This window comes from Geospiza fortis, unplaced genomic scaffold, assembly GCF_000277835.1.
Source record: "Geospiza fortis unplaced genomic scaffold, GeoFor_1.0 scaffold138, whole genome shotgun sequence".
Classification (NCBI taxonomy): Eukaryota; Metazoa; Chordata; class Aves; order Passeriformes; family Thraupidae; genus Geospiza; species Geospiza fortis.
Genome location: NW_005054307.1, coordinates 984633 through 1004013, shown reverse-complemented (window position 1 = coordinate 1004013; position 19381 = coordinate 984633). Strand labels below are relative to the sequence as shown.

At 39.3% G+C, this 19381-nt stretch overlaps 1 protein-coding gene across 3 annotated transcripts in view; it reads right to left on the bottom strand.

Annotated features, from left to right (window-relative positions):
- Positions 1 to 14450: 14450 nt before the first annotated feature.
- The window catches only part of AGR3 (anterior gradient 3, protein disulphide isomerase family member), a 10011-nt gene continuing 5080 nt past the window's right edge, over positions 14451 to 19381 (bottom strand). For 2 of the 3 annotated variants that reach the window (XM_005418542.2, XM_031066743.1), the window contains exons 5-9: positions 18767 to 18819; positions 18055 to 18131; positions 17734 to 17797; positions 16677 to 16760; positions 14451 to 15954 (exon numbers count right to left, since the gene is read on the bottom strand). In XM_005418542.2, coding sequence (XP_005418599.1) covers positions 15905 to 15954; positions 16677 to 16760; positions 17734 to 17797; positions 18055 to 18131; positions 18767 to 18819 — 328 coding nt within the window. In that variant the 3' untranslated portion in view covers positions 14451 to 15904. The remainder of the gene's footprint in view (positions 15955 to 16676; positions 16761 to 17733; positions 17798 to 18054; positions 18132 to 18766; positions 18820 to 19381) is intronic. The other variant, XM_031066744.1, reaches the window with a different exon arrangement.

Here is a 19381-nt window from a genome sequence, read left to right as displayed (position 1 = left end):
AATCTTTTCCAGGTAACTGACACATGCCTTGAAGTCTAAAGATGCTTAAAGGGGCACATGGTGTGAGTTTTGGGGGGGTCCTCCTCAAGGACAAGAGTTGAACTTTGATAATCTTTGTGGGTCCCTTCCAACTCAGCATATTCTATATTTCTATAGTCAGATTAAAAGAATAAAGATGTTAATTTAAAAGAAGTGTTAAATTCACAAAGGTCTGAAAAAATGAAACTGGTGTTTTGTGTTTACAGGTAATTTAAATTGAAAAGCAAAATTGTTCCAGGGGTGTTATTCTTACTGCACAATCATAAGGTTTTCTTCCTGTCACTAGCGTTGCTCATGTAAAGAAAAATTACTCCTTTTGCTCTGCAGCACCTGATTCTATTAGCAAGGACCCCTTCAGGAAAGTCTCAAGAGTTTTGCCTTCATGAGAACCATATTGCTATGTTTCCTTCCTGCGGCCTGTTTGGTGAGCAAACGTTTTGTAAGCTCATACAGCGGTCTGGTTCACACTAAGCAGGCAGACTTCAGCTTCCAAATTCTATGTGCATCTATCTTACTACTATTTCTAAAAATTTTAAAGTCAAGCTTGATTCTTGGCCCCTTGTCAAAAGGTCATTGTTTAACTTTTGTACAGTAATGTTAATGTTAAGTCAGCCCTTAAGTGAATCTCAAACTGAACACCCTTTGCTTTTTCTGACTGCATCAGCTGGTATGATAAATGCAGCTCGCCTTGCAAACTGCTTTATATAGAAACTTTGCTAGATAAAATGCTTTGGTTGAAGTGGAAGATACATTGTGCTGGAGTTGAATTCTGTAAAGCCTTCTAACCAGTTCCAGAACAGGGCTGCTCTCCAATTTGCTCGGTTTCAGTGAAATCTGCCTTGTGTGTGAGTCTCGCCCAGGATGACTCGCAGAGCTGGCGAGCAGGAATCTCTAATAGCAGTAGCCCTGGGTGTTGGTTCTCTGCTCTGTGGCACCATAGCAATTGGGAGTGGCTTTGTTTAATTAATAATCAAAATATCCTACTTGCTACCTTTAGTTTGACTAGGGAAGTGGAGAGGTAGAGAGAGAGAGAGCAAACCTACCTGTGGCTTATAACAGTAATGAGGTTTAATATATACAGCAGAAAGAAGACAAAGCATTTATTCTATCCATGAAGGAAGATACCCTTTTACTTTCTCTTTGTGTGTTCTATGCAAGTGGTGTTGCATTCTGAGTGTGTTGGAGACAGCACCCTAATGCAGGCATGCAGCTCTCAGTCAGCAAAGCTGAGAGGGATGAAGGTTAGTGCTGGGTTTACTGGATATAAACTAAATGCAAACAGAAGCTCTACCCTACAGTTTTGGGGGTTTTGTTATATTATTCTACCTTTTAAAGATTGTGTTATTCACCTGTTCATGCTCAGTGATGAATTTAGCAAAGATATTAATGAAAGACCCACCAACATCTCTTTGCCCATTTGCAACAGGTGCCAGGGTTGATATTTTGGAAAATAAACACATATTTGAAGGCTAGAGTAGGAAAACTTTTTCTTTGTTTCGGTGAAGCTATCCCTGCCCTTGGGCCTCTTCATAGGTTCTGCACCATGCAACTTCAAAATAACAGTGGAGTCAGATTCAGACAATTTTTTTAATCATTCATTCATTTAATATCTTTTTTTCTCAGACTTCTGCAGAACGATGAAGACTATGATTTAGGCAAGCTTTTTGGAAGGGGTGACTGGGGATCCAGGGAGTTATTTGTTGTCAACCAAACATGTTAAACAAAGAAAGTAACTTTAAAAAAAAGAGTGTTTGATCAAAGACTTGCATTTTTGTTGTGTCAAATTGTCATTTTTGCAAAAAAAAAAAAAAAAAAAAAATTTGGATATGAAAAGTCAGATTTTTTTGCAAAATTTCTCATTGAAGTAAAAATTTCTTTAGAAAAAGTAATTATTTTGGCTTCACTTCCTAAAATGAGAGTGTCACAGATATTTGCTTGTGTTGTTTCTACTTGTGAAGATCCACAGTACGAATATTCTCTAAATGAAAGCATGAGTCAGTTACAAGGTCTGTGTTTTAGGAAAGACTTAACCAGTTGAACAGTCTGGTGGGAGATCAGTAAGATGAAATAATTTTAGTCATAATTAGATGGTGGCGTAAGATGTAGCATAACCCATGAAATTTGTAATTTTCCATAGAGTCTCCCACTCCTGGTAGAAAATCAGATAGCAGAATTTTGCCTTATTGAGTAAAACGGAGAATTTAAGTGCTCCTTGAAGTGTAGAGAGGCTTTAAAATTGTTAGAGCAAGAGATTCAAATTTTTGAAATTGCTATTCATTCAACCTGCAACTTCAGGACAAAATGCCACTGAAATCTGAACAGTATTGGACTCAACCCTTGAATCTACAACCCGGATTTGCATTTTGTGCCTACCATTACTAAATTTACTTGTGACTTTCTACTAAGTCACCCTGATGTTCTTTTTGATTAGAAACACTTTGTTAAACATAGTTTAGGAGTTTAGCACTGCACAATGACTACAGCTTTTACCATTCTGAAGGAGTTTGTTTTGGATATGAACTTGGGTCATTCCAGAGCTCTTGTGGGGCATCTTAATATGACATCTACGCTTTGAATCCAGTTTTTCACTGGGGCTCTACCATTTCTGCCTCCAAAGATGAAATCAAATAACCAACTGTAAAGCTCTAAAATTATTCACATAAATCAATGCAGTTATGGAACTGTGTCAGTGAAACTGTGTTGGCAAACTGTTACTATTATAATAACAAAAAGAGAAATTATATAAATGGAGATGTGAGAGCGCAGGGTGCTTGTGAGGTTGATGGAGGCCACTGTGCCAGAGCTACTGGAGCAGAATGCTGTTGTAAGCACACGCAGCAGTGGGGGAATTGGCAGGTCACAGCATAGCCACACAAATGTTTGGAAAAGCTTTTCCTTTTGAGTGGTAAATCTTAGCTTATCTGATATAATACTGTGCAAAAATTGGCCCATCTCCACTGGGGTTATTTGGGGCAGAGAAGTGATCATACTGTCATTTTGACAGATGAAGTGCACTGGGCTCACCATTATGGGTAATCAGTTAACTGCTTAGCCAAGTGCCTTCATTCCTAAACTCCTTTTCAGTCCCTGAACTTCCCCTCTCTTTTTGGGTGAGCTTGGCCGTGGTGCTGAGTAGCTGTTCCTTTGCCAGCTCTATATGAAGAGTTTCACTTCTGCCAGACATGGTTTTAAGGTTAAGCTGTCTGAGGTACAGCTTGTGTGTCATGTCTAAGCGCTCAGTCGCGTCCTGGTTCCTGTCCCCTGTTCCTGGGGACTGGCTTTGAACAGAAGCATCAGCTCAGAGTGAGATCTCAGCCCTCTCCCTGAATGACCTGGGAGCATGATGATGTATGTGTTGTGATTATAACTCCTGGTTTGAAAATAATGTGGTGGGACTACTTTTTGTTACTGACTCGAGTTTTTAAATTAATCCTTAGTTTTTTCCCAATTATAGTTATGTCAATGTTTAATAATCTTTGAAATATTGTCCCTGTGGCACAGAATATGGAAATATAAGTCAATATAATGCAGGGGTGTAGCAGGTGTGTGTTCAGGCATCCTGAACAGGATGTGCTGGCGGAAGTGTCCTGGAACTACCTTCCTCTTAATTCCTGCATTTAGCTCACTTGCAAAGCTAATTGGATATAGTTTCTTCATGTAAGCAGTAGCTTGGCTTGTACTTCTACTCTGTTTAATGACTAATCTCTTCCAATCTATATATGTTTAATCAGGAGATGACCTAGGTCAGATAATAAGTCTGCTGCATGTTCTATTTGCAGCATGTTGTGCTAAGCAATAGCAAATCTGTTGAGTATTCTTGTAGTGCAAATCCCTTTCAATCACTTTTACTGATGGAGAGAAAACGTGTCAGCTTCTGAGTGGCTGTCTGCTTATTCCTGACTGACTTGATGTTTTCAAGAAGAGTTTCAGGGAATAAATATACCCATGCTATATTTATCCATGATGGTTTCAATTTGTCAAGCTGCTGCTAATTTAAGTTGCAAAGTACTTCCTTTAGTATTAAGCAATTATTTCTAGGTTGATTAATCTTAAATAATTTGTCCTAAATCTCAGACCTGTCCCAAATCCTGTGTACTTTTATACCTTTTGTTTACTGTTTTGATAAATACAAATCTCTATATATCATTAAAATCTGATCCATAGATTTCAAATTGCCATGTCTGCCTGTCAAATCTACATTTTAAAAACATCTATCCATCTGTCTGTCTGTCTGTCTATCTATCTACCTATCTATCTATCTGTCTATCTATCTATCCGTCTATCTATCTAATCTATCTATCTATCTATCTATCTATCTATCTATCTATCTATCTATCCATCCATCCATCCATCCATCCATCCATCCATCCATCCATCCATCCATCTATCCATCCATCTCTCTATCTATCTATCTATTTTTATATACATGCAGACTCCAGAAAGGACAAAGGGTCTTGCCAGAGCAGTGATGCAGAAGGTCTCTTTTTCAATTAATATTTGGGAACAGGAAACAAGCTTCTTTCATGGTGATAATTTTTAACATTTGATATCTATTAAGACCACTGCTCACTGTTGCAAAATTGAAAAGCCTCATGGACTTTTCTGGTTTTTTTTGTGAGGAGTGACATCAAGACTGTCCATCAGAGGGTCTTTCCATTGTGGTCATCAGGCAATCCTGCTCTGCTCTGTGTGAATTTATTCTGAACCAGTAAGCTATGCCTGGGATTGGGACTGCCAAGCTGGATGAATCTGCCCCTTGACAAAGGACAGGCTGTCTCATTACAGTGCCTAGCGTGATGTCAATGATGTGCTTGGTGCTCTCTGAGATCACTGCTTCTCTGGGGAAGGGGAGGGCAGGAGGTCAGCCCTGCCAGCCCAGCCTGAGGAATGCCTCCATGCTGGCTCTAATTGTGCTCCTGTGGTGAGGAGCTCAGAAATGAGAGACTAAACAACTGCACTAAGCTGCTGGGCTGGGAGGACTCTTGGGAGGTTTTTCACATGGTAGCCTGTTCAACAAAGCCCCTAAATACACCCACGCTGGGACATGGCTGCCATTCTGACCCAGACTATTTGTTTCCATCTTGCCTGATTATTGAGGATTAATATTCTGCCTTCTTGGCCCCTGTAATATTCTGGTCTTGAGGGAGCATAGGAAACAGCTTATCCTATCAAATAAAGTGATAGGGAGTGATTCTTGAATGCTTGATCATTCTTGTCATTCTGTTTGACAACTCTTTTTGTCTTGTAAATGTGCAGTAAGACCTTTGATCCCTGAGCTGGTCACATTAAGTTCACTGCTCAGGCTGAGGCCCTGCTGTGCATTCAGTGAAGGTTTTGTATCTGTGGAAGAGCATGAAGAGATACAGAGTGCTTTGTGCAAACCAACCTGGGAGCATAGATATGTTCTGAAAATGAAGTTTGAGCTGTGCCTCTGCAGAGGGAGTGGTGTTGCTGTGCAGGCTGGCAGCTGCTGCAGCTGAACACGGCTCTGCCTTGCCCTGTTTGCGTAGCTGGGTGGATGCTGGAGACAAGGGGAAAGCGGATAGGAGCCTGGGCTGGCAGGGTCCTCGATGAAACACAGGAGTCATCATGTGGTGGAAAAGGAAGAAAGCTGCCCTGTGCTGTCTGTGCCAAAAAGGGAGGGTGTCACGGGCAGCTCTTCCTGCCTGGATGCACTTTTGTGCTGGAGGAGGAAATGAGGAGTCAGGGTGGTGATACAGGCGCTTATGGTGTGAACTTCCTGTAGTGTAGGAAGGGATGCTGTCCCACAAAGCCTCCCACAAAACCCTGTAGGAACAGTTGCAGCCACTCCTGACGTGACATGACTAATCCTGAGCGACTGCTTAGCAGAGTCCACGGTGAATATCTGCATTGTGAAGGGCTTGGCTCACTTCTGTTCTCACAGGTGCTTCAGAAAGAGGGATCTCTAAGTGAAGATAAATAGAATCAGTGATAAAATAAACCAATGACAAAGTAATGTTGAGCAACCATCAAAATTCCATGCAGGAGCTGGAAGTTTGCTATCATGGATACATGCCTGTTTCTGGGTTATTTTAATTGCGCAATTGAATTTATATTTAAGAAAAGCACAAAGTGCTGTTTTGGTGAAAAACACCCTATAATACCTATAGTTTTTACCTAATAGTAATTATTTAAATTATAACAGTTTTTCTCTGATTGTGAAAATTCCTTTGTTTTATGAATATTACTTAGATTATATGCCCCAATGATAAAATGATTTTCTAATTGCTTATGAGAGAAATTCACTGGAAAAGTGTTTCCTTATTTATACCCCATGCTGTAGAAGCTACATTCTTGACTTTTTTGATTCATTTACCAGCTCAGTTAATCCAGGTGGCCTTCCTGTGGTCATGCCCACAATCCCTTTCCTTCTTCCTTCCAGGAAGAACCAGGATGTAGGCACAAACTGCCTACATGAGGAAGCTGCATGGCCTAGAGATATGAGAGAGGGAGGGAAATGTGTAATTCCTGTAAATGGGAAGGCCAGATTCCAGAGCTCCTTCCCTAGGAAATCCATGGTGGGAAATGGCAGTTTAAAGGAGATCAGACCAGCTTCTCTTTGATGCTTTTTTTTTTTTCTTCCCTGGAGAAAAGAGCCTATAAAGGCACATTTTGCACTGTTGTTCTTTACAGCCTGTGTCACACCATCTTCTGTTGAGTAGGACAAGACTGTAGGTTACAATATTTGTCTTAAATACCTGTCAGTGATGACCCTCCCTTCCCCAGGCAGCCACTGACAGCTGACTCATGCTTTTTTTTCTAGAGAATACCAGCCTGAAGGGTTTAGTTTTTGGCTTAATTCTGGCTCGAGTTCAGGAAAACGTCATTTAAGATATACAGAGGAATTTTTCAGTGAATAGCTTATCCTTTCTTTCTCTACTGTCTTCCAAATTCAGTCTTTATTTTGACATTGTTTTCTTTCATGTTTTTCCTCATAAATCAAGGGAGGATAGACATTTTGTGCTGACAAGATAACATGACCAGGGAAATTGAGATGCATGTACACATTTTAAAACCAAATTAAAGAAGTGTATCGCTATGTTCCCTAGTATGCAAAGTTTTGCGATAAATTAACTCATGGTTTAGTAGCATGTGTTGCTAAATTACCATTCCCACCTATAGTCCCTTTTGCTGTCTTATCCAAATAATTAGTTGAAGCATAAAGATGAATTTTAGGTCCATATGGTATAAGTGGTCTTGTCAACATGAAAAGGAAATAACACAGCTATAGAAAGAGAATACATTTTTCAAGTTTAATGTGTAGAATGGCTACATTTATATAAGTTGCTTATGTAAGTTATCACTTCATCAATTTGCACCTAAAATTAGCAAAGAAATCTGTGTTTCATTCTACTCTTGCCTAGCATTGTCACTTCAACTTCATAAAAGCTGTCCTTTCTCTATTAAACAAGCTAATTTCTATCTGCTGTTCTACTATGGCTTCACTAAGTCTAATTTACATAGGAAATGTTGAAAATTTGAAAATTTTCTGTAATGACCACACAGTAAGTGCCTTGGTAACTTTGAGGATAATTAGAGATGTTTTTTGTTGCCTGAAGAGGTGCATAAAGAAGTGATTAGAACCAACATATGCCAGGAGGAGGCAGCCTTTCTATATCAAGCTTTTTATAACAAGAGATTATAACTATTCACAGTGTAACTGTAGAAACACACTGGCAATATGTTTGATGTTTCATACAGTAAGTCTATATCCATCTTATAGGTAATAAAATCAGTCATGAAAAATACTACCCAATACAGGAGAGACAACATGTTCCAAATATGTACTAGCATTTTGCATGAAAGCACTTGATGTGTAGGTAAATAACAGGAAGTGACTGTGCACACTTCCCTTCAGGTATCAGTAGGGAATTCAGGCATCTGTTCAAACCAAAGCACTTCATGCTAATAGTTTATCTGATTTTGGAGTAACACTCCTAAAATAAGAAAAAATAACCTGTAAGGAAACGTCAGGACTCGACAACAAGCTGCACACTGAAGGCCAAGGCTCTGCTCTGAACCAACTGTTGTTCTCCAAAGAGAAGTTAGCTTCATATTTGGTAGACACAGCGCCAAGCCTTTATTTCTGCACTTGCCTTAGGCTGTAGTGAATACTCTGCTCTAGAAAAATAAGTTTCTCCCCTTAATTTGTACAAGGCTAACTAGGATTTAGCTACTAAGTTAAACTTCAGATAAGCTCGTAACAATCAAGGGATTATGATTATTCTCTAATCATGTGTCAGAATGAACCAAGGAGAACAATGAGGACAACTACCATTGCTTCGCTTCATCAAGGCACAGCCACTACTGTTGGGTAAGAATAGTGCATTTTACTTGTGCAATAAACACTCATCTCACGTACCATGTGAGAGGCATAATGGCCAAAAAGGGAAAATGTGTTCATGTCAGCAATATGTGCTGCCCTCGGGACTGAGTTCTGTCCTCACTCCATGGAATCAGAGAATTGCTTGGGTTGGGAGGGACCTTAAAGATCATCTATTTCCAAACCCCCTTCCATGGTCAGGGACACCTTCCACTGGACCAGGTTGCCCAGGGCCCCATCCAAGCTGGCCTTGAACACTTCCATTAGAGTCCTGGTAAGCCCAGCAACTGCATGCAGATTTCTCATTCCTCCCATTTGTTCCCCCTGCCATGTGTGTCTGTGGACAGGCAGTATAGAGAGGCACCCAGTTGTGTTGGTTACTCACAAAGGGGATGGGAATAATCCTGCCACCTGTCCCCCCACCACCTCTCAAACAGCATGCAAAGCAATCTACAGTTTCATAAGCGAAATACTTCTAAAAGTATATTTTTTATTCCCGATTTAGCAAGCATAGCCAATACCTTCACAAATTGTGTATACAAATATATAATGTATAAAATAGATAAGATTTTTATTTTTCTCTGCGCTGTTTTAAATTATTATAATTACATTTATGGGAGATTTTACTTGTTTTTCAGCTTTGCTCTTTCAAAATGTGGCTATGAGCCTGACATATTTTTGGCAACTTGCCCCTATAGTCCCTATGTAATTTGAATATTTCCATGATTTATCAGCATACTGCCACAAACATATTGAGCCTACATGACTAAAATATACATCTAGTGTAATGCCAAAGTATTTACAGGCACTGGCAATGCTTGCTGTTGTCAGGCTTGGAACCACAGTTTCTTCTTTAAATGAATTTCAGCTTTACCTGGAGACAAGGTAGCTACTAAAAAGCCTCTTGCACTGTAGACAGAACTGTAGAATTATGTTTACCAAAAGTATTTCGGGAATTCACTCTTTCTCAAAGACATTGTTTCTTCTAGGTTTATGGCTCAGTAGACCATGTTATGAAACTATATAGCAGGAAGAATTTTCTTTAGCTTTCTTGGTGAGTCATCCTCTCAAAGGACACGTATCCTTTGATTTGTTTCAGTACAGGAAGGAAAGGTTTTGTGGTTTACGTGTTGGTTACAAAATTGTGGATGCTCTCTTTCATCTGTCTTAGCACAATGCCTTTTCTCCCTTAATTTCAGGAATTGAAACGACTGATAGAACAGATTCCACAGTCAGAAAGAGGCAGTGCTAATTTGTTGGTGCTTTTTTCCATTAATATTAGTTAGCTAAAGGCATCCTCAGTTCCTTGACCTGCCACATGCTTTTTGTGTGATCTTAACCTGCTTGTGTTTTAGTTCCTTCTCTATAAAAATATGGAAAGCTAAACATCCTTAGCTCCTGCAACTCACTTCAGGGTAAATAACCAAAGGATCTGTCAGTCTCTTTAATGCTGCCTCCATATGGCAGGACCCCTCCAGGCAGCACAGCTGCCTGTGGATACAGCTTTGCCTGGTGCTTGAGGTGTTTGGTGCTTTGTGCTCCAGAGATGGCCTGTGGCTGTACCTAGGGCTGTGCAACTCAGCTCACCATCTGTGCAGTCAGCACACTTGGTCAGGAAAGGCAGCCTGAAGGCATCCCCAGTGGTCATTCTTGATGGTGTGAATAAAGTGGCTGCCACATAAACACTTCAGATAGGTTCACATTTCCACTGTTGCCTTCTAGAAATAGGATATAAAATTATGCTTATTCATTTAAAATTCTCTGTGAGATATCCACAGAGCTGTTCCTTGGCTTTTATAAACAACTACCAAACAAATGCTAAAGGTTTATTTCTCTTTAATGGAGTTGTTCTGCATATCATATCTTGAGTCCAAGAATGCAGGACAGCCCATAATACATTTTTACTGGACTATGACTCCCTCTGTATTAATTTGTTTGGTCAGTAAATAAAAAAGGGTGTTTTTCCAAGGAAGGAAAGATTTAATCTCCAGGTCCAGGGCAACTGCTGCTTTGCATCTTTCAATTCCTTTTTGGGAATTCATTATGGAATTCAGGATTTTTTTTTAATTGTCAAGGTCGAGAGTATACGAATTACTGAGAACTAAGCCATTGAGGCCATGAGGGAATATTTTTTCAATTAGGGCAAGAATGCTCCTCAGTAGGAATGCATATACGAAAATGTTTGAGAATACAAATAATATTGAGAGTAACATAATAATTTGATGTATTGGTTGTGGAGTTATTTTCCAGGTGAAGCAGTGGAGGTCTGGAAGACACATGCTCTTCTGCTGCTCTTAAGCTCTGATAAAAGTGCTCAAGAGCTGTGTAAAATCACAGCCCCAGCTACTTGTAGGCTTGAAGCAAAAAAAATCCCTTATCAGAGCAAGGGACTCCTGGACTTTTCTCTCCATTCTATGCAATATTCCTCACCGTGAGGTGTAGCTTCTCCTCCAGGCAGTCACTGCTCTCTTCCCTGCATGTGAACATAAGCAACGGGGCTGGTGTTTTTATACATCTGTGCGCTTGTCTCTCTGCAGCTGGCTGAGTGCTAAATAGCAGGGTGGGTTCCTATGTGCCAGCCCTTTACAAACAATCACCTGGGGAGGTGTAGCCAGGGTGTGCTAAGGAGTAATGAGTGATACCTCAGAAAGGTAACAGAAGACACAGTAGATCTTTCTGAAGCCATTTTAGGCTCTTTCCTAAAACAATTACACAGTCTAAGCACCAGCACACTCCATGTGGAGTGTTGTCTTTTGAGTCTTATAAACTTGAAAAGTTATTGTGAATGGTATCTTTTTCTCACAGGTCACACTTAGACGTGTACAAAGGGTGTCTTGATGAATGTCTGCTGGAGTTGGCATTATTGGGAAGTTTCAAAATGCAGGTCTTGATGTGGCAGTGTGAACTAAAAGATGATTCTGCTTATTTGGGTTTTTTTCTAATTACACAAAAATAGGGGAAGCAGTAGTTATTGTGTGTCTTCTCTGATGCTAAAGGGATCAGCAAATATCTGATACCTCATAAAAGAAAACAGTCTGCTGAAATAGATGCACTTTTAGTGATGAGGGGGTCAGATATTTACAATACATGGTAGCAAACCAAGATGGAAGTGATGAATTGCACAGATATCTTAAGCAGCAAGTTAAAAGGAATTAATAGATAGACTGCAAATTCTGTAGATTTTCTGGTGAAAAAGTAAGTATTCTTCCCCTTCTATTCAGCGGTTTTGGACTTTTTAATTGCCATGGGACTATTAATTTCCTTCTGACTTGCACTGTAGATCTCTACACCCATTTAAAAAAAGGAACAAACAAAAGGAAGCAGATCAGTGACTTAGTTGATCCTGTGGAGGACACCTCAGCATTTGGAAATTTCTCTGTGTCAGCCTTTGGCAAGAACACGAGTAGTACATGAAACAAGCCTAATTTTATCAGCCTTATTCTGCAAGATCAAGCTACTTTTGCATTTTAAGTGCTGAGGTGTCCCACAGTCTCTCACCTCCACGGTACACAAAGGTATGGTGGCTTTTCTTTTGTTCTGGTCAGGTGCAAATATTTGCACATGGGAAAATGTTTTAGTCCCACAGACCAATGGATCAGCCATCTGCCTGGAAAAGGGAACGCCTTTCTGCGCTGAGGCGGATACACAGGGGAGGATCCTGTTCTGTCACTTCTCAGATTCCTGAGCCTCACCTCACTGACGTTAAGGCCACGTTTGTTTGTCTACTCTTGGTCTGATTACACCAGATAAGCCCAGACAGTAAAGTGGAGACGGATATGTGAGCAGGTGGCAGTAATTTTGCTTCCCAGAATATGTTGTGTTCATACCAAAGGCAAAACTCAGAGAAATCTTTCTGTATAAAACATGGATTTCTACAGATGATACTACATTATGCCCATGTGAATGTTAACACCTAAACACAGAGAATACAGGTTATGAGTTCTGTAAAAGCACAGTCTACACAGATAGGTTTTCTCATTTATTGGTCCTTTTACTGTGAATGACTTTATTCTGTGTAAGACAATTTCTGCTCTCATGTTCACATTTTCAGTCTTTTATTCTCTTCCTTCAACTGTAACCTGCTTGGTTTAATTCCAGATAACCAAGGAACAAAAGGAACAGTTTCCAACTCTTTTCTTAAGAAAGTGGAAAGCAAAGAGTGTAAACAAAAATCTGTCCACTAATATAGTGAGTAAATTTGTGAGGTGTGCAAACAGAAAAGCAGGGAATAGAAGAGGGAGCAGACTATCATGCCATTCATTTCAGAGGAAAAGAAAGAATCATGTTAAGTCTGTTATTGAACAGGTTACAGGTTGACTCTCTTATCTCAGAGCAGTGAGACTTATAATCTGAGATCTGAGTTTCTGTTCCATCAGCAGAAATATCACCTGGCAAAAGAGTCTTCAAAGAGAAGGCAGAAATGTAATAACAGCTCTAAAATTAGGGATAAGTGTTGAACTAAGTTGTGAGTAAAAAATACGTGCATGCAGGATGTCTTTTACCTGAATATCTAGCTCCACCAAAAGGACTTGATCTGAGTCCTTAAGAATCTCAAAGATTTAGTCCCATTTCTGAAGGCTGTGGCTGGGAACAGATTTCAGTATGGTATTTATGGGGATTTGAGAAGGAAAGAAGAGGGTGAAATCCTCTTTACTGACTTTGCAAAGAGATTTCATCTGACACGGCATAATTCATGTGCCTGTGGCATCTCTAGAAATTGGCTACTCTCTGCTTGAATGAGTGGTTTGTTAAAGCTGTTACAAAGTTCCACAGCAGCAAATACTGTTCAAGGTTACAGATGCAATCATTATCAATAATTCCTTTGTAAATGAATCTGGATTTGCTTCAAATGTTAAAATAACATTCACTGCAGTGTAAATCTGAAGGCTAGCTTTTGTCTGACAATTGAGTCATGATCACTGCATTGTTCTGAAGATTTGGTTATGTATTTTGTTTAATTTACATAGTTTGTTTCCTGTCTGCTGGCTCAATAGCAAATGCCAAAAAAGAGCGGAAAAACAGTAGCCTTCCAGGACTAAGATTTGAATTACTTGCTTCTTCCACAATTTCAGTAACTGGTAATTCTACCATTTATTTCCTTTTACAGCACTGAGGTGATATGAAGTTAAGCTTTCCTGAGATCAAGCAAGATCTGGACTGTGGTCTTGTACAAATCCTTTGGGATTCCAGCTTTGTGCATTCTTGACAGCCACCTCTTTGCTTCTGAATGGATCCACTAAAGGAATAAAGAACTTTAAACTGGATTTGAAGAGGGGAGGGGGTAAAAGCAGACTCCCTGGGGTTAAGTCTGGTGGTGTCACACAAATGTTTGAGGGACAGTGTGCTGGTGAGGTCCTTTGGTCTGTTCTCTCAGTGGAGGTAGGGGATAGAGCCATGTGGCAGCAGAGACACAAGGGTCATTGACATTAGAAACCACAGAGTACCTGGGAATGGTCATGTAGGAATTAGGGCTTCTCCCCTCAAAACTGTGGCAGGATCAATAGCCCAGCTGAAGCACATCTACACAATGCACACAGCACAGGCAACAAACAGAGGGAACTGGAAGCCACTGGGAATCAGGAAAACTGGTGTAGGTTGCCATCATGGAAACCTGGTGGGCTGACTGGCACAACTGGAGCGCTGCACTGGATGGCTGTAAACTCTTCCAAAGGGACAGGCAAGGAAGGAGAGGCCCTGTATGTTGGGGAGTTTGGATGGCCTAGAGCTTGGTGATGGTGGTGGCAGGGTTGATGTTTATGGGTAAGGGTTGAGGCGAGGCCAATAAGGCATGGCGTGTCCAGGGAAGGGCAATGGAGCTGGTGGAGGGTCTGGAGCACAAAGCTCCATGAGGAGTGGCTGAGGGTACTGGGGTTGTTTAGCCTGGAGAAAAGGAAGATGAATGGCTGCTGTGGCTGCCCTGGGTCATCTCTGGCAGCTAGTTTGCATTCCTTTCTCCAGAATATCTCTGGCATGCTCGAAAGAGGGTATGACCACAGACAGGGAAATCTTGCCAAATCTGGAGCAGATAAAGATATAAATGAGCAGAGCTCAGCACAAATCAAAGGAATGAGATTTGCAGTTTAATTTTACTTCTAGCATTTTTCCCATAGGTTAAAAAGATCATGCTGATTATAAAGACAGTACATTTCTAATTACTGAAATAATTTTTTTTTCTCTTCACCTACAGGTCATTTATCTCCACTCTGTTGGAATATATGCTTATATTCAAATTTTACATAGTTATGAACATGTGGATATGTGCCATATAACTCACTCATGACATATTAATACCAGGTATTGTGAATTAGCAAAGCTTTCCTGCAGAGAACTTTGTCTCATCTGTTATACGTACAGAGGCAGCATTGAGCAAACACAGGTGGCACAAAAAAAATGACACAGGTCATTTACATGTAACATAACATACACGCTCCTGCTGCAGGTGAATTGCTGACTATTTTTGCTCTAACAAAACCCCACATTGCTGGGATAGTAAACCATTTCAACTGACTTTATCTTTTTACTCAAAATAGGTGTCCACCCTTGCATACAGTAATCCTGCGAAAATTTTGCCAAGATTTTGGATGTCCAGATTCCCTTAATAAGCTGCCAACTTTATGGTGGAATGCTGCAGAAAAAGAGGGAATGGCCTGGGATGAGCTTCCCATGACTGAAATGACATTTAAATGCCAAGAGCTAGGATAGACCTCCTCATTTTTCTCATGCCAGAATTTACAAACATCACTTAGACTCAGGTTTGGAGTTCTGGGTCTATATCCTTCCATCTCTCTTGCTTCACTGTATCTTTATTGCAGCAAAACATGTAGCTGCTTTTTGATTATTATCACCTTACTGAGACTGCATGATCAGTCTCTTCCATTTTCAGCTACCACAACAAAAATTAAAGGATTATACAAAGGAAAGCTAAGCCCAGAACACTGTTGTTGTGGGGTGGTTTTGTTTGTTTATTTATTTGTTTGTTTGTTTTTGTGGATTTGGTTTGGGTATGTAAGCTATTCGAAAATTTATAGTATGAGCTTTCTGGTCTGATTTGACAGCAAAGTTTCCTTTCCTTTAATGAAAATTGACTGTATAAAGCAGGGGTACACTAAGAATTAATAAGCTTCTTGCAATAGAAGTTAAAATGGGTAGGCAAGATGCAGATATTAACTCATGTAATAAATTGCAAATAGACATTAAAAAGATTGTTTATAACTCCTCTTCAGAAGTCATAGCTCACTAAAAGAGTCATAATTGGATTGCTAAAATACAGCTTAAATTTGCTGCACTTAAAACCATCACTTTCAGTTCGTCAGATAATTAATTTCAAAGTGTTTAATATATTTCTCCTCATGTTTTCCAAATGGGTGCTTTAGTCTTTCTATTTCTGTTCTCCAAGTTGTACAAATGCATTTCTTATGAAATCTGATATACCAAATCTGCTTGGTAAAAGTTCAGCTTGCAAGTAGAGACAGAGAGGTGCAGCTTCACCCGTAGATGTTATGGTCATTTCACTGTTACTGGTTACAGTTCTGTCTGAATGAGGCGTAGTGCTTTCTTCATGTTCTCTATTACTGAAAGAAAAATAAATAAGAACTGTGAAAATGTATTAGAAGTACATTTGTACAATTAAAAATAATGACCTATTTTGATTTAGTAAATTATTCACAATGAGATTGATTTATGGTCACACATTTTATTTTAGAGATTGATACTAAAGCAGCAAGTAAAAATTTCATTCATCAAAATGTTTAACTTAAAGGATTTGACAAGAATCCCTTCAACTCCCCATTTCTCAACAGCAAGCTGGTAATCAGATGTGAAGTGTGTATTTGTGTTGAGATACTGCATTGGTGTCAAATAGATGGCATAGAGTAAGAACTGGCTCAACCTGAAAAATCACATTCCTTTCTGATTTATGGCTGCTAGGGGTACAGACACAACCACCTGCATTTCTTTACTGGTTCCCTCCCACCACTGGCTATTTACATTGTACAGTCAGATACTTTTGAGCATAGTGACTTTCACCATTCTCCATAAAACTGCTCAGATCTTGATCCTGAAGGTTCTCACCCATGGTCTTTCAATTTTTCTTACTTGAGTAGTCCCAATAAATTCAGTGGGACAATGCGTGTGTTTGTTTTGCCAGAACAGGTTAGACCATTATAATTTATTGCAAAGGCTCTCACAAGGAATTTATTCTTTGAGATCCTAGTGGATTCTCAAGCACAAGTGGTCAGGATGGGGGTATCTGGCTGCTTACAATGTGAAATACAGAGGGCCAAGGGGCACTTACGGAACATCATGTCCTGCGGCTCGTATGTGTACAGCCGGTTGGAGTATCTTCCTGTGATATCAGCTCTTACTGTGAGAGATGGGTCTGAAAAAGTGTTTGGGTTAAACACTGCCTTCCATTCCCACAACAGCCAAGGGTGATGGTGTAGCATTACTTTGGCAGCCCTACTTCTGATTTCATCAACACAGCAATTACGAGGCTGTTCTGCTCTGTTCCAAACAACTGCTCTTTACATGGAGAAATCCTGAACGAAAGCTAGAGTTCATTTTTATTGTACACAGCTATTTTTAAGTGCTAGGTTACACATTCATATTTAAAGGAAAATATCCTGTTTTACAGGTTCTGAGTTTACATCAGAAGAGGGTAATCTGACCAGATGCACACATAGTGGGGGTCACGCCTATCTATGGCAATAGGTAGCATGACTTACCTAGAACCTTCAGAATGAAAATCTTCTGATTCCTAATGTTCCCAGAGTGGGAATAAGTTGTTGTAAATCTCTCTTCTCTCAGTTACTCTTCCAAGTTTTTTATTAATTTACTGATTGCTGAAACTACATTGCTCTTTGTCTGGATGTGAGCTGAACTCTGAATGCCATCATGGAGCAACTCCAGGCTCCCTGTACAGTGAGTGAGAAGGAACAGGCACTCTGGGGCATAATTAATTTGGTACATTCCAGAAGTCAGCTTTAAAATGGGATAAATCCTTAGATGCCACTGACTATTGATTTATTCTGTGGTAATGTCCACTTTATAGCCATCTATATTCGGTAAGATATTTGACTTTTTCATTAAACTTTGTCTTGTAACAGCACTAGCAAGAGGCAGGAAGAGCAAAAGCTCAGATAATAACAGAGTTTTAAATGTCCTGCCCTCAAATCCAAATTAGTACCCTCCAGGATATATCTGTAATCTGAGGAAGTTTACAAGAGTCAAAGTATACAACAGAGGCAGAGAGATTTTCTTTCAGCAAAATGAATCGCTTTGATGTCCCCACAGGACAACAGCGGCATAATTCAGATATAACAACTTTGATGATACATAAATATTTTACATACCTACAAACATGATTCGAGGCACGTATTGTCCATCAGGTGACAGGTTTTTATCTGTGGTTTCATGCTGGTATAAAAATTAAGGCTAATTGTTAAAGTGTTTCTGTAAATTTTGCTGAAATAGTACCAACTGTGACTAACCTTGTACCAGAAGACAAAACCAGATAGGTACTACTCATGTGTGAATACACATGCACAATTGCCTCTACTTAAATAACTAAAATGTCAGATATACTATCTAAAATGACATGAAAAACAAATCAAAGAAAGAGAAAACACAGACCATGAAACAATACCAGTCAAATCACCCCAAACCCTTCATACCATGAGATTCAGCATAATGAAGTTATTTTGGGCCATTTCCTGTATTTCTTCATTTTCTGCGAAAGCTTTCTTCAGCGCTAGAAAAGACAGGATCACTTTGAAATCCATCTCAAATGCTGCCTGTCCATCTGTGCTTGGGCACCACACTGGCCAGAGACTGGGCCACATTGTTCCTGTCGCTGCTGATTCACATTCCTGAGGACACACTCCAGGCCTCTATCTCTGCTTTTGGGGGCTTTTTGGCCTGTGGCAGTGCAACCTCTGGCTATGAAAATGGAAGCTCTCTTCTGTTATTTATGAAGCCTGTTGTCTCAATGGATACCATGTCTTGGCTTGACAAAAGTGCATTATTCTCAGAAAATTCTTGTTAGATCAATTTCAGCAGCCCTGTCCTTGCTTCCTTCTTTAGTTACCATTTCAGGAGAGCTAAATAATATTAAATCTGTTCAATGAGTCAGTAGCCAATCTGTGCCTCTTAATTTAAACTGAGCGCTGCATTTGAGATAGCAGTACAGCTGCAGTGAGAATTTTTCATGTTGATTATTGCGTAGTTTCATAGTGAAGTTTTTGTAAATAATGGTAATAAATTTTTCACTTTTCATTTACCTATTTTTCTGAATGATTTTCAGTAAGTGCAATGTAAATATATAGATAGGTTCAGTTTCTTATAAAAATATTCACAAGATTTTAACACACAAAAAATCAAAATTACCTTGGCAGTATTGACAGTCTTCCAAATGATGAATTACCATCAGTGGCTTGTTACTTTATTAATAATAATAAAAAATGTAGTTAGGTCATTTGACATGTATTCAGATGGTTGATTTTACTAGCTGACTGAAAAAGGCAAATTACATTTAATCTTATGTTAACCCACAGTAAAACCATATAAACATTCTGTAAAATATTACAGAAATTTCTGAGCAAGGGAAAAGAGCATAGTATTTCATAAAAGAAAGAAATAGAGAAACAGAGTTTCTGTGTAAATGTCTGAATTCTGTCTATAATAAGAGATTCTAGAAGAAAGAAATAACAGATCCACCATAATTACATTCCCAGGTAGTAAATAATCAGGTTGAGTAGGTATTTAATGTTGCTTAGGTGTGAATTTCTCCAGGGTTAAGAAAATAAAAATTATCTATATGAATTAGAATTAAATAGATTTTATAAGATTCGGTTTATCATCAAATACTTTCCATGAAAAGTTTCTTGTGTTTTAAGGTTGCTTGAAGAGCCACATAGCATATTACTTATCTTCTGTAAGTAGTTTGATAAAGTGTTAAAATTTTATATTTTGAATGTCAAAACTTAACCAAATTCTGTGAAT